The 15,476-nt window shown below is 50.5% G+C and overlaps 1 protein-coding gene across 1 annotated transcript in view; it reads left to right on the top strand.

Annotated features, from left to right (window-relative positions):
- Window positions 1–10,198: 10,198 nt before the first annotated feature.
- The window catches only part of WNT9B (Wnt family member 9B), a 30,563-nt gene continuing 25,285 nt past the window's right edge, over window positions 10,199–15,476 (top strand). The window contains exon 1 of the mRNA XM_025363126.1: window positions 10,199–10,332. Coding sequence (XP_025218911.1) covers window positions 10,256–10,332 — 77 coding nt within the window. The 5' untranslated portion in view covers window positions 10,199–10,255. The remainder of the gene's footprint in view (window positions 10,333–15,476) is intronic.

The following is a 15,476-nucleotide window of genomic DNA, read 5'->3' as shown; positions in this document are numbered from 1 at the left end:
ATCGGAACGGCCTGGGCTGGCCTGGGGACCCGGGAGGCCTCCCCCTCCATCCCTCCCGGTCCGCTCCCACCACTTGCCTTCTGACACCGCCCCTTCCCACTCCATGTTCTGGGATTATAGGCTTGGGAAGTTGCTGGTATCTAGGTCCTTGGGCAGGTCACTTCGCCTCTCTGTGCCTCAGTTTCTTCAGGCACAAACTGGGTTGTGTGAGGAAGAGATGAGTTATTGGTCAGGAGAGCCTTCCAGCCGCAGGTGAGGTAGATACACCACTGTTGCACGCCCCAATATCATTCCCAGGGCAGGGGCTGCGGCTCTACCACCTCAGGGTTACAGTTTGCTTTAAATATTTATTTATTTGTTTTGTTTGTTTTTTCAGACAGGGTCTCCCTCTGTCGCCCAGGCTGGAGTGCAGTGGCGCGATCACGGCTCACTGCAGCCTCAAACTCCTGAGCTCAAACCATCCTCCTGCCTCAGCCTTCTGAGTAGCTGGGACCAGAGGTGCATACCACCATGCCCAGCTATTAAATTTTTTTGTAGAGATGGGATCTTGCTATGGTGCCCCAGGCTGGTCTCGAACTCCTGGGCTCAAGCAATCCTCCTGTCTCAGTCTCCCAAAGTGCTGGGATTACAGGCGTGAGCCACGGTACCCTGCTTTGAACTTTTATTCAAACTCCTTTCATGCAAAGATAGAAATAATTCCTGGATCCCACAGATGGCCTGGCATGGTGAGTGATGCTCAAAACGTAGCTGTGGAATGATTAGTTTTTTGAAATCATCTGGACAGAAGCTAATAGAAAATCAGACAGTGCACCTCTTCTGAATCACACCAGAAGATGTCCACATTCATCTTCACATTTCTCACCACTGTTCTGTGACGAAGACAGACAGTTTGTATCCATTTTATGGATGAGGAAACCGAGGTCGCAGAGGAAGCCAGAGACAAGATTTTAAGTTAGGACCCAGAGTTCTCTTCATGCAACCTCAGGTAAATGATCCTGTTGTTGCCAGTGACTCCTATTGGAGACATGTGGTATTGCAACCAGGCCACATTAGACACTGAAGGCCCCTCATGAGGAAGAAGATGGGCACATCCTGGGTGACAAGATCAGAGAGGAAGAAACTAGGGTAGATATTAATATTGGAGCTGGGGGGGATGAAAATGATATTTCAGAATCAATAGCAGATTGGAAAGGCTTAGCTAGCTTAAAAAACGTTCCCTATTCTTTTTTTTTTTTTTTTTTTTGGAGAGGGAGTCTCACTCTGTCACCCAGGCTGGAGTGCAGTGGCATGATCTCGGCTCACTGCAAGCTCCCCCTCCCTGGTTCACACCATTCTCCCACCTCAGCCTCCCGAGTTGCTGGGACTACGCCACCATGCCTGGCTGATTTTTTTGTATTTTTAGCAGAGGCAGGGTTTCCCCATGTTAGCCAGGATGGTCTCGATCTCCTGACTTCTTGATGCGCCCGCCTTGGCCTCCCAAAGTGCTGGGATTACAGGCGTGAGCCACTGCACCTGGTAAAACATTCTCTATCCTTAAGCTCCCAACACTTTTTCAACCTCCTCTCACACCAAAGTAGACCTTAATATAGCAAAGGCATGCTTTCTTGGGTGAACCCATATAATTATAATGACAGCCAGTGGGAGAACTTGGGTTCTTTTCAAACATTTGTGTGGCTAATTAGGAGGGACTATTCCATCCGTTAAAGTGAAGAAAGAAGGACTGAAAAAAAAATCACTCTGCAAAATCTAGCTCAAACATTGTTGCATCTCAGTCGCTATTGTCTTAGCTACCTGTTACCTGGAACAATGAATTGATTGTCCTCTTTCCTGGGTTCCTGCCTTATTTGGTACTTTCTTCTCTTTACTGCTGCACAGTGGTTAAATATGTGTCTTTGGTACCAGCTCCCTGGGTTCTAATCCCGGTTCTAAGCTTACTAGCTGGCCAATTACTTGACTTCTCTGTGCCCATTTCCTCATTTGTAAAATGTTGTGAAGATTAAATGGGTTAGCAGTTTTATAGGACTTAGAACAATGCCTGGTGCAATGTAAGTGCTCAATAACTAGTTCACACTTATATAGAAATGTCAGAATGCTCTCTGTATTTATTTGTCTTTCCCAACAAACTGTGTGCTCCTCAAGGACAAGAACTGACTTCATTATCTCTTACTCCAGGGTTTAGCACCAGATGCTTATTCAAAGTATGTTAAATTGAATATTATATATTCATACTTTATCATTATGTTTTCTAAGACAGGGTTCTTGCTGTGTTGCACAGGCTAGAGTGCAGTGGTGGCGTCATGGCTGACTGCAGTCTCAACTTGCCATGCTCAAGCAATCCTCCCATCTCAGCCTCCAGGGTAGCTGGGACTACAGGCAGGTGCTACAATGCCTGACAAACGTTTTTTTCTTTTTTGTATTAGCAGGGTCTCACTGTGTTGCCGAGGCTGGTCTTGAACTCCTGGCCTCAAGCAATCCTCCTGCCTCAGTCTTCCAGAATGCTAGGATTATAAGCATAAGCCACTGTATCCAGCCTTATACTTTATATAAAATGGAAAATAAGCAGTGAGGTGGAGTTAGCCACTTTTTTTTTTTTTTTTTTTTTAATAAGTTAACACTCAGCTCACTGCTTCCCAGAGATAAACCAAGGTTCGAGTCTCTCTTTTGTTTAAAGAAAAACATCTGGCTGGGCCACTGCAGTCCTACCCTGAGTTCAGGAAAACACGCTGTGGTCCAACTGTCTACTAGTCAGGACATGGTTAATGAGCACTTCCTGCAAACTTATTTGTACCTGCAGTTCTGATAATATGACCTGGAGGAAATGGTCTGGTGGTGGCTGACTCCTAAAACTAACTGCAAAGGAATTGCATTCCTCCAGGCACCTACGAACTTCAAGATGGGACCCCTTTCCTCTCATCCTTCCTTTTAGAGAGCAAGAACTAACCCAGATGAAAACAAACTAAAAAATGTTGAGAATGCCTCTGTGCAGACCCAAATCTATAGGATTTTATTTATAGTAAATTATGGCATTATTTTTTTAACTTCTTTTCCCTAAGAAAGTTGTTTTCTTGCCTCCCTCCTTCCCTTCCTTCCTTCCTTTCTTCTTTTCTTTTCTTTTCTTTTCTTTTTTTTTTTTTGGAGATGGAGTTTTGCTCTTGTTGCCCCAGGGCTAGAATGCAATAGTGGGATCTCTGCTCACTGCAACCTCTGCCTCCCAGGTGCAAGCGATTCTCCTGCCTCAGCCTCCCGAGTAGCCGGGACTACAGGCATGCACTACCACCCCTGGCTAATTTTTTGTATTTTTAGTGGAGACGGGGTTTCACCATGTTGACCAGTCTGGTCTGGAACTCCTGACCTCAGATGATCCACTTGCCTTGGCCTCCCAAAGTGCTTGGATTACAGGTGTAAGCCACAGTGCCTGGCCTCCTTCCTCCTTCTTTTGAGCAGTATCCATAGCTGTGCCCTGTGTGGAACCCTTTTCTGTTGTAAAACACCCCAGTGTAGAGTCTTTCGCTAGTGCTTTGCCCTTAGGGGACTTCACAGTGGTTGAAGACAGAATGGCCTGATGCTCCGTGCCACCTGCCCAGCCATCTCCTGGTCTCCAGGTCAGCTCACTGTGTTCTATGCTCCTAAAAGTGGTAACCAGGGCTGGGGTGGGGATTATATTCATGCTGAGCCCAGTGCCCAAGCAGAGCTTGGACATATATGTCACCTGTGGGGACAGGTGAGTCCACTTATGGGGACAATGTAGTGAGTTATCTGAATTTTTTTTTTTTTGAGACAGAGTCTTGCTCTGTCACCCTGGCTAGAGTGCAGTGGTGCAATCTTGGCTCACTGCAACCTCTGCCTCCCGGGTTCAAACGATTTTCCTTAGCCTCCTGAGTAGCTGGGACTACAAGGTGCCCGCCACCACACCTGGCTAATTTTTGTATTTTTAGTAGAGATGGGTTTCACCATCTTGGCCAGGCTGGTCTCAAACTCCTGACCTCGTGATCCAACCACCTCGGCCTCCCAAAGTGCAGGGATTACAGGCGTGAGCCACAGTGCCGGCCTTTTTTTTTTTTTTTGAGGTCAAGTCTCGCTCTGTCCCCCAGGCTGGAGTGCAGTGGTGCGATGTCCGCTCACTGCAAACTCCGCCTCCTGAGTTCAAGTGATTCTCCTGCTTCAGTCTTCTGAGTAGCTGGGATTACAGGCGCCTGCCACCATGCCCAGCTAATTTTTGTATTTTTAGTAGAGATGGGGTTTCACCATGTTGGCCAGGGTGATCTCAGGTGATCCTGATCTCAGGTGATCCACCCACTTTAGCCTCCCAAAGTGTTGGGATTACAGGCATGAGCCACCACGCCTGATCATGTTATCTGAAATTGAGATTTCCCCTTCAAGTCACTACTTACTTACCTATAACTGCTAGACAGAACTGGACTGCTCAAAGCACTCCTGCTAGTTTCAACCATGTCAGTACAGATGGCTCATCCTGTCTCTCATGAACATTATAAAATCTGGGGCAGTGTTTGTAGCCATCGATAAGTCAGGTCAGACCTTCCAGGGTCCAATGTTTATTCATTCAGTTATTCATTCATTAATTCAGTTATTTAACAATCTTTTTACTGTGGGCTGAAACTCAGTACCACTATGGGAGGATGTGTGGGATAGAAAAGAAACAGGGGACAGGGTCTCAGATCTTGAGGTGTCTACAATCTACACATAGCAGGGATCCTAATCTCCCAAACTCAAGGACAGTGTATATCAACATAGGCACTGGAACAAAGTACAGCTGTGCCAATAAAGGTTGTAGAACCAACGTGGTGAGTGGGCAGAGGCAGGAGTCGTCAGTCAAGGTGGGGTTCCAGCAGAAAGCCAGCTGCCCTTGGCCACAGAAGCATGGCTGGGTGGGGGGACACCAAAGGGCTGCTTCTCTGCATTCAGCCTGCCTTGACTGAACTCAAAGATGCTGCTGGATCAAGGGCTGGAGAATGGCCTTGGACAGGCAAGGGGCAAGAGAAGGTCAGTCCCACACTCTCCCCACAAGACAATTCAAAGTGTTCTGTGAGGAAGAAGAAGGAGGGAGGGAGGAATGAAAGTGAGAAGGCCTCAAACTGGAAGTGCCATGAGGAGTGGTGAGCTCTGCCAGCTCTGGAGTGAGCGCCCCAAGATAGGACAGGGGCGCTTCCTGCAGAAGGACAGATGAGTGAAGGTCACAGAGGACTCCAGTCCGGAAATACTGCCTTGCGCCTCCCAAATACCTTTCCTGCAAATGCTTGAAGTTCCACCATTGGAGATTCATTGTTATGTATTTGTCTCCTCCCGACTTTCAGTAATTTTTTTCATTATGTCAAACGTGCTTGTCATAGAAAACTAGGAAAATGCAAGGAGGATAAAACTGCTTCTTACCCACACTCCCAACCTCCAAGGCAGCCACTGTTAACATTTTGGTGTCCTTCTCTGCCCCCTTTTCTGTCATGTTCAGGCATGGCTGTGAGTTCCCTGGAAGGAATTCTGAAGCCCACTTTTCCCCATTCAGCTTCAGTCCTATTTCAGTCTGGTGTTCCAGAAAAATCAAGTCTCCCATCCAGTGAGAGCCAGTGAGTTCTATGACCTTGAGGAAGTCATTCATCTTTCTGGACTTTAGTGTCCTCATCTGTATGATGGGGAAAATCATGACCCACACATTACCTCGCACTGCTCCAGAGTCAATGCTAGTGGAATGTTGCAAGGGCATTGCCAATACAGTTCAAATATGTGGGGCTAGGACTGATGGGAGTGGTCAGGACAGAGCCAGTTATCATAAGGCTATGGCAAGAAGGCCAGGTCACAGGGAGGATGGTGAAGGACAGGGAGAGGGACAGGTGAGCCCACACCCACACCAGTCCTGTCTGGGCTCCCCAGGACCAGCCCTCCTGGGCAGCTGTGTCTCCGGTCATCATGGGCACCTTCCCTCAGAGCTGCTGGGGCATCATCTGTTCCACTTCCTGTTGGTTCCAGAGTTCATTTCCAGTGCAGTTTGAGGGGATTAGAGGAGAGAGCCAGCCTGGAAAACTGCATTTCCACTTAGGAGGCACAGGAGATCTGGAGCCAACCAAAGACAGATGGTTCCTGAGGGTTTGCTTCAGGCAGGGTGGGCTGGCCCGAGAGCAGGTGCCAGGAAGAAGAAGGAGAGGTCTGCAGACATCCTGGAGCTAGATTTGGTGTGGCCGTAGCAAAGCTTTCAGCCTCATGATGTTTGTGATTTCCAAAGTGTGGTGTGTGTGTGCATGTGCGTGTGTGCACAAGAGGAGGAGGGGGCTCCAGTCCTGAGTGCTGGCTGCCTTGGGCTGGTTAATGGAGACAGGTAGCTGCATGTGGATATCTAAGAATGCTTCTCTTGCATACCTGTGTGAACGTGTGGACCCAGGACCAGCTGTGGGGCTGCCCAGGAATGTAGATATCCATAGGGGAGCAATGGGGGTCTGTGTGTCACCAAATGCCTGGACTTGGGCTGTAGTGTGTGTGCCCCATGGAGCCTGTGTCCGAGCCCAGGAAGGACTGTCTCCATGAGCACACATGTGTTTGTATGATACATCTTTATAGCCATGAAAAGGCCACAAACCAGGGTTATAAGCTGAAAACAACACTTGTTTACTGAGTACCTACTACGTGCTGGGACTTGTGCCAGGCTCTGGAGACACAGAGAGAAGTAAAACTCAGGCCGGCCCTTCAGGAACCCACAAGGCAGAGGGAAGGTGGCAGAGCAACAAATCATTTATGGCACAGGCTGTAGGTCCCAAGGGCTGCTCGCCATGTCTTTCCTCAGGGATCCTGTAATATCACAATTGCAGGGATGATCTGTTTTCACTGCCATCTCCCCCTCCAGGCTATGAGCCCCTTGGGGATGGACACTTAGGAGGTACTCGATGCTTTGTAAGGATGTGTAATGCAAAGGTGTCTGTGAGTCAGGCTGTGTCCGGGCAGTTCTGAGCCAGCCACGGCCAATCATGAGCCACAGTTAGTACTGACAGTACCTCTGGGCTAGGGCTGGGCTCAATTCCTGCCTCCACTACAGCTGGCCCACCTACACCTGCTACGTAAGCTCTCCCAGCCTCTGTTTTTTTCTGTCTGTGCAATGGGGTTATGACTGTCCCAGCTTCCCGGAGGGCTTGAGGCTTTAGTGAGATCGTAAGCCAGGCTGGGCACATGTGCATGTGTGTACACACGTACACACACACACACACCCCTTGGTACACAGGAGCTGTTGTGGAATTATTATTAGCAAGAAGGAGCTATTATCTGGGCAGTTCTGTGCAGCCTTGTTGGCCAAAAAGGCAGAAGCGGAACTCTGAAGCCTTCGTGGGCAAACTGGGTGGACACCCCAGCAGACAGAAACCTGGTACAGTTCTAACATCAGGAGGAGGGAGCCCAAGGATGGGGCCATGCCATTGACTGGCAAGGACTCAAGAGCATCCATCTAAATATTTTCCTCGTGTTCCTCACTCTCCAACCACTGATGTCTCCATTGAGTCTTGGGTGCTTCTTCCAGTCTCTTTGATTCATAGGCTTACCCATCAGACATCAACATGTAACTTTCATGAAATTGTGAAAAGGTGTCACTTTGGGAGAATGTGCCCTGCCTTCTCCATGCACAATCATGCTTGTGTGTGCTTAGGGGCATGAGAACAGGAAGAGCAGCTGGGCAGCCTGAGTCGAACCCACTCCATCCTCACCTGCCTAGGGGGTGTGGCTGGGGCCTGGTGGGGTCTATCTGCCATCCCAGTCCATGGCTGTTCCTTCTCTCTGACTCATACTGGTCCAGCTCAGGCCCCTCATGCTCTAGCTTCTGTGGTCATAGTTCAAAGTCTTTTGTTTGTTTGTTTGTTTGTTTGTTTTTTTGAGACGGAGTCTTGCTCTGTGGCCCAGCCTGGAGTGCAGTGGCGCAATCTCGGCTCACTGCAAGCTCTTCCTCCCAGGTTCACGCCATTCTCCTGCCTCAGCCTCCGGAGCAGCTGGGACTACAGGTGCCCACCACCACGCCTGGCTAATTTTTTTGTATTTTTAGTAGAGACGGCGTTTCACCATGTTAGCCAGGATGGTCTTCATCTCCTGACCTCGTGATCCACCCGCCTCAGCCTCCCAAAGTGCTGAGATTACAGGCTTGAGCCACCGTACCCGGCCCATGGTTCGAAGTCTTACCAGTGATATGCTGGAGTTGGGTCCAGCTGGCCTGCAGGGCTAGCTGTGCACATCTCTTCCTAACTCCAGTGATCAGAAACGATGCCACATTGGTGGCATGAAGTCAGCCATGATGAGAATATTTAAGCCACAGAGATCAATAAATGATACAAATCAGACCACCGTCAACCTTTCTCGAGAACCAGTTGTAAACAGCATCACACCCCGGTCCTGCCTGCAGGTATAACAATCACTGATATTAGGTGCCGGCACCTGCAAGGCGTTTAACATCTTTTCATTTATTTATTTATTTATTTATTTATTTATTTATTTATCTATTTATTTATTTAAGATGGAGTCCCGCTCTGTTGCCCAGGCCTGAGTGCAATGGCATGATTTCGGCTCACTGCAACCTCCTCCTCCCGGGTTCAAGCGATTCTCTTGCCTCAGCCTCCCGAGTAGCTGGGATTACAGGTATGCACCACCACGCCTGGCTAATGTCTTTGTATTTTCAGTAGAGACAGGGTTTCACCATGTTGGCCAGGCTGGTCTCGAATTCCTGACCTCAGGTGATCCTCTCACCTTGGACTCCCAAAGTGCTGGGATTGCAGGCATGAGCCACGGTGCCTGGCTGGCATTGAACATCTTACCTGCACAAAAATCCTGTTAGATATTTCTCATCATCCATATTTCATATGGGGCTCATAACTCACATGATTTGACTCCAGGTCCCTGCACATTACACTGGGCCATGTGGCCTCAATAAATAGAACCATGGAATTTGATAGGGCTGGCAGAGCTGCTAGGAATCATCAGATCATCTAATCACTGTGCTCATTTGACAGAGAAACTGAGCTCAAAGCAGCTCAAAGGGGCGGTGGGGGGGGGACTTCCTCTGTTAATGCCACCTAACACAGTAGCCACCATCTTCCCAACACCTCTCCCAGCCCCCTACCATGCTGGTGTCCACTGAAAAGCCAAGGTCGCTGTCACTTGATGTTCCATATGCATGGCTAATTTTTTGGAAACTTTACATGCAGATCTTGACATTCATTGCAAGTTATATTTTGTTTTGCTTGATTTAACCTAGTGTTCGAGACTCTCAAAAACATTTTAACTCTCACTTGGGTCATTGGTTGTATGTCTGCTTTCTAGACAGGTACCACCCACTGCTTTGATCTCTGCACCTTCGCTGCAGAAATTGGGGTTAAACTTTAAAAAACAATAAGCAAAACAGAACTTTGGGGCCCAACACTTGAAGGTCCCACCCTATCTACCAGAGATTCTGGCATCTACACACCTTGGAAAGTGGGTCCCTCCTCCCGCAGGGCTCTGTCTGCCCCACTGTCCACTCTGGATTTCTGCGCTGGGGAATATCAGCAGCATTTTGTCAAAAGCCCACGGAGGCCCACGCTGTGCACCTCGCCAGTGACAGTCACTCTCCCGTTTAAAAACAGGGCGCCCTTTCCTCTCTCCCCTCTAACCAAGACTCTGCCTGGCAACAGGGTCCTCCGAGCCATTGGACGTGCATTTCCCCCGCTTCCAGAGAGCGGTTCTGCGTCAGGACCTGGCTCTGCCCTGAGTCTGGGGGCTGCGGCGAAGAGACCCATACTCGCTGGGCAGGAGGGCGGACATGACCCGGGTTTTCCACCGACTCCAAATGCGTCCCTCCTCCTCCCCCTCCACCTTCTCTACCTCGGAGAAGCCATTGCGCTTGCCTCCGCCCCACCCCGGAGAGGCAGAATCTCCTCCGTCCCCGCCTCGTACCCTCCTCCCCGCCTCTCCAGGCCCGGGGGGCTTCACGTTCCGCCGCCGCGACCTCGGGCGGGCGCGGCGCCAGGTGAGCGCTCACCTGGGGCCGGAGGGCGGGGCAATGGGGGCGGGGAGGTGGCGGGGTCGGGGCGGTGGCCGCACCCGCGAGGGGGCGGAGCGAGGGCGGCGGGGCCAATGGGGCGGGGGGCTCGCCGCGCGGGGTTGGGGCACCTCCCAATCTCCTCCCTCCCCCAGCGCCGCCTGCCCCGCCCCACCTGGTTTAAAGTCCGGCGGGCGGCTGGTGGCGGCGCTGCGAGCTTGAGCGGCGCGAGGAGATGCTAGAGGGCGCCGCGCCGCCGGCACCATGCGCCCCCCGCCCGCGCTGGCCCTGGCCGGGCTCTGCCTGCTGGCGCTGCCCGCCGCCGCCGCCTCCTACTTCGGGTCAGTGCCCGCCGCGCCCCCCGCCCGCTCCCCGGCCCGCCCGCCTCTCCCTCCTCCACTACAGCTGGGCCAAATTTTCCCTCCCGCTGTCCTTGGCCCCGCCGAGGTCTCGAACTCAGACCCTAGCCTGGCGCGACCCAGCCCACTTCGCAGTCAGAGTTCGCGCCCTGAGCTCGGTCTCCTGCTTCCCCGACTCCGAATCCATCGCCCTGTTCAGTGTCCGAGTCTCTGGTCCCCTCCGCCGCCGCTCTTCTCATCCCGCCGGGTCTTGGACTCTGCGCACGCCTCGGACCCTTGCCCCGTCTGTCTTGGCTCCGCCCGTTCAGGCGTCAGTCCAGCTCTCTGATGCCCTCTCGGGATCCTCACGCGGGTGCCCCGTCTGCCGCCATCCTGGCCTCCGTCGAGCCGTCCTTGCCTCGGACTCCTTCCCCACCCTCCGCCTTCGCCCTGCGGAGCGGAGACCGAGAGGGCTGGGTGGATGGGTGGGGCGGGCTGTTCCCGGTCTCGGGGCAGAGGATCGTGCGCGTGCAGGGGGAATGGGGGAAGCCTCGGACCGTGAGAGCGCCAGCTGGAGACGCAGGAAGGAACCGTGCGCTGGGGAAACCCGACCACATCTCAGACCTGGCATGGGGTGATTTCTCAGGAGAACACCGGAAAGAGTGAGAGGGCCCTGTGTGTGTGTGTGTGTGTCTGTATGTGTGTGTGTACATGGTTGGAAAAGGAGGATCACAGTGGGGGGTGACACCTGGGGAGACAGTGGGGTGGGTGACACCTGGGGAGACAGTGGGGTAGGTGACACTGGGGAGAGAGAGGGACAGGAACTATGAGGGGAATGTTTGGATCAAAAGTTATAGGGCAATTGTTTCCAAGTCCCTTCTTCTCTGACCCTGAATTGCAGGGATTTGGTGAAGGATGGGGGCGGGTATCATGGGTAAGAAGGCACCTTCCCACCCTCCACCCAAAGCCAACTCCAATATGTACAGCCTGTTACTTTAAGCCTTGCCTCCTTTTAAAATCTTCACCCCGAATCAATAGGAGGCTTGCAGTCTGGGTGTATACAGCAAAGGCAAGAAAATACCAAGCAAGTGACCTGCTAGAGGCTGCTTCGAAGAAGTAGCCGGAGAGAGGTGTGTAAAGGTCTGAGAAGTTCTGCACAGGTTGGAGTAAGGGCTGTGGGCTAATTTCCAGGTCATGACCCCTGGTGAAAACATGTCTGGGCTGTGGAGGAGGGTATCATCCCAGACCCTAGCTCTGGGCTCAGCTTGCTAATGACATGGGAAGACCACTCAGTCTTTGGGCCTCACTTTCTACTTTTGTACAAAGAAGAGGCTGAACTTGACATGACTGATCCTTTTGCGATCCATCCGAAGAGCAGTACACAACATGTTTGTTGCCCAAATATTTCAGGCTTGAAGGAATGGTTGTTGCCTTGGCAGGCAGGATGTCATCACTAGGGCACAGACTCTGGGGTCAGTCTTGCCACTTGCTAGGTGTGTGCTCTTGGCCAAGTCACTTAACTTCTCTGTCTCTCAGTCTCTCAATCTGTAAAATGAAGATTATACTGCCTATTTTATAGAGGATTGACCTAGTATGTGTAAAACACTTAGGACAGTGTCTAGCACACAGTAAGTGCTCAACTAATGCTAGTGACTTTTATTTTTATTTTATTTATTTTTTATTATTTTTTTTTAAACAGAGTCTCCCTCTGTCACCCAGGCTGGAGTGCAGTGATGCGATCTCGGTTCACTGCAACCTCCGTCTCCTGGGTTCAAGCGATTCTTCTGCCTCAGCCTCCTGAGTAGCTGGGGCTATAGGTGTGTGCCACCATGCCCAGCTAATTTTTTGTATTTTTAGTAGAGACGGGGTTTCACCATGTTGGCCAGGCTTGTCTCGAACTCCTGACCTCAATCTACCCAACTCAGCCTCCCAATGTGCTGGGATTACAGGTATGAGCCACCGGGCTTGGATAGTTTGTTTTCATTAAGGACACCAGGTATAGAATCTTGATGTCCTGGCCCTAACAGTTTTCTGAGCTGGAATGGAAAGGGATGGGGAAAATGGTACCTATATTCTCTTACACATTGGCTCATTTCCACAATTCATTTGTTTACTTGGTTTTTATGGTTGGAAATGGGGCAAGAGTCAGGTGGGATGAGAGGAGAGGGGTTCCAGGAGGACCACCCTAGCTGCTGTCTTGGAAGGGAAAGGTGTTCTCAGCAGTGCATGCGGTTAGAATTTGAGGTAACTGAACATGGATGGAGCAGCCTTGAAAATGACAGGTGAGATGGTCAAATAGGCCTGGGTTAGAGCTGGGAGGAGTGAGTATCGGAGCCACCTCTTCCAGGTCAGGAGCCCAGCTGGAATGAGCTGACAAAGGACACAAAAGCCGCCACCACCCCAATCTTGGGAGCAGGACAGATGCTCAGAGAATCAGCTAAAACTGGGGCCTCGTGATGTTAAGTGTTTGGTCTCAGGAAACAGACAGGATTCAGCCTGAGCGCTCAGTGAAGAAACCCTCTGGTGACTCAGACCAGGTTTCCCAGCTTCCCATCTGCATTTCCTCTCTGGGAGGAATCTGGTATCAGTCATCTACACTGTAGTGGGAAAGTGAGGCAAAGTGCTTGTTCCTCTGCAGTCATTTGCATTTGATTATAACACGAAGTGCTTTGGCATCCTGATAAGAGAATATGTAAACATCAGGAAGGCAGGTGAGGCCAATCTTCTTGGGCTCTTTGAAATCATAGAATCATAGACTTCAGAGTTGGAAGTGACCCCAGAAGGATCTCTGGTCCAAAACTCACTGCTTCAAGCAGCATGCATTATTATCCCAATTTTTCAGGTGAGGCAACCCCCCAATCCCAAACCACAGTGAGCCAGCTGTTGGTTCTGCTGCTTTTGAGTGAGCCTAGAGCCTAATTCTGTTAATGGTGATTAAAAACAAAACAAAACAAAACCAAAACAACATAACTAGCATTGCAGTTTCCAAATCACTTTTTTTCTTTATTTGAGACGGAGTCTCGGTATGTCACCCAGGCTGGAGTGCAGTGTCATGATCTCGGCTCACTGCAACTGGCACCTCCTGGGCTCAAGCAGTTCTCCTGCCTGAGCCTTCTGAGAGCTGGGATTACTGGTGCCCCCAACCACACCCTGCTAACTTTTGTATTTTTAGCAGAGACGGGGTTTCACCATGTTGGGCAAGCTGGTCTCGAACTCCTGGCCTCAGGTGATCCACTTGCTTGGGCCTCCCAAAGTGCTGGGATTACAGGCATGAGCTACCATGCCCAGCCCAAATCACTTTCTCATACAGCCACCTCTCTCATCTGTTCCTCAGAGCCCTTCCTCCAGAGCCATGTCGGATGGGTGTAAATAATTCCCACTAGGAATCTGAAGGTCAGAAGGGTTCAGTGAGTAACCCAATGTCACACAGCGAATTGGTGGGGGAGGATGAATAGAAACCTTGTCCTGCTTCCAGTCTGGGCCCTTCAACCTACAGGGAACAGCCTCCAGTGCTGAGACAGTATGATTCCTCCAGGGCAGCAGTGGCTGCAGAGAGGCTACAGAGGGTGAGGGTGGAGGGAAGCCTCCCTTCCCTGCTTAATTGACTCTTTTAGACCCTCTTGGCTGTAGTGAGATGGGTAAGGCCATGCATTCTTTTCTGTCCTCAGTAGTGAGACGGGATGCACTGATCCCTGCTAGGCTGTCAGTTTGGCTCACAGAACAGCATGGTGGCAGTGGGACAGGAGGAGGACCAGAGGTCAGGGGCTGAGCTAGTCCTGGCTCTAGGACACTTTCTGTGTTGTCCCTCATCAAATCACTCATCTCCAAGGTCAGTAGCACCTGGAGGTGCTAAGGTTCCCTAACGCTAACAGGGCTGGTCCTGGTTCTGGAAGTCCAGGATTGCCGAAGAGTTTTTATTTTGGCTTTGAATGCCTAGGAATTCCACAAATGTTAACTTCTGTGATGTTGTATAAATGAAAATGCACTGCATTATGTGATGAGCTGGGCACAAGACAGGCCCAGTTACTCAATCCAGTCTATTTATTTATTTATTTATTTAGAGATGGAGTCTTGCTCTGTCACCCAGGCTGGAGTGCAATGGCGCGATATTGGCTCATTGCAACCTCCACCTCCCAAGTTCAAGGGATTCTCCCACCTCAGCTTCCCAAGTAGCTGAGATTACAGGCACGTGCCACCATGCCTGGTTAATTTTTGTATTTTTAATAGAGACCATGTTGATCGCCATGTTGGTCGCTCAAGTGATCCACACACCTCGGCCTCCCAAAGTGCTGGGCTTATAGGTGTGAGCCACCATGCCTGGCCCCCAATCCAGTCTTTAAGTCATCCCAATGTCTTCGTAACTAGAAATAGTTTCTGTGGATGCAACTTTTTAAATCATAGTTAACTTTGGTGATGTTTCTTCAGTGTGTGACCTCTGCACTGGTTGAGTTTCTTTCCTCTCTAGGGACAGTACAGAGAAGTTTATGAAAGCCCAAGACAGTGAACCCCAGCTTTGCCTGTTGCTAACTGTGTGACTTTGGACAACTGTCTTAACCTTGCTGAGCTTTGGGTTAGGAGAATACCAGTCTGAGAGGCGAGCTTGAGGCTTAATTGAAACAATGAATGAAAGGGCTGGATGGGGTGCCTGGCACATACGTGCTAAGTGCTCAGTCCAGGCTCACTCTCAGTGGTTGCTGGGGTTCTAAACACCATCCCAGGTGGTGGAAGTGTCATTACTATAATTCCATTAGAGAAACAAAACATAATCTTTTTTTTTTTTTTTTTTTGAGACAGAGTCTCGCTCTGTCGCCCAGGCTGGAGTGCAGTGGCCAGATCTCAGCTCACTGCAAGCTCCGTCTCCCAGGTTTATGCCATTCTCCTGCCTCAGCCTCCAGAGTAGCTGGGACTACAGGCGTCCGCCACCTCGCCCGGCTAGTTTTTTGGTTTTTTTTAGTAGAGACGGGGTTTCACCGTTTTAGCCAGGATGATCTCGATCTCCTGACCTCGTGATCCGCCCGTCTCGGCCTCCCAAAGTGCTGGGATTACAGGCTTGAGACACCGCGCCCGGCCAACATAATATTTATTTTTCCCCCAAATTGTTGTTATATACAATGAAATGTATGTTTTTTCTTTTCTTTTTTTTTTTT

Source organism: Theropithecus gelada, chromosome 16 (genome assembly GCF_003255815.1).
Source record: "Theropithecus gelada isolate Dixy chromosome 16, Tgel_1.0, whole genome shotgun sequence".
Classification (NCBI taxonomy): domain Eukaryota; kingdom Metazoa; phylum Chordata; class Mammalia; order Primates; family Cercopithecidae; genus Theropithecus; species Theropithecus gelada.
The sequence above is the reverse complement of the archived record's forward strand: the minus strand, read 5'-3'. Positions and strand labels throughout refer to the sequence as shown.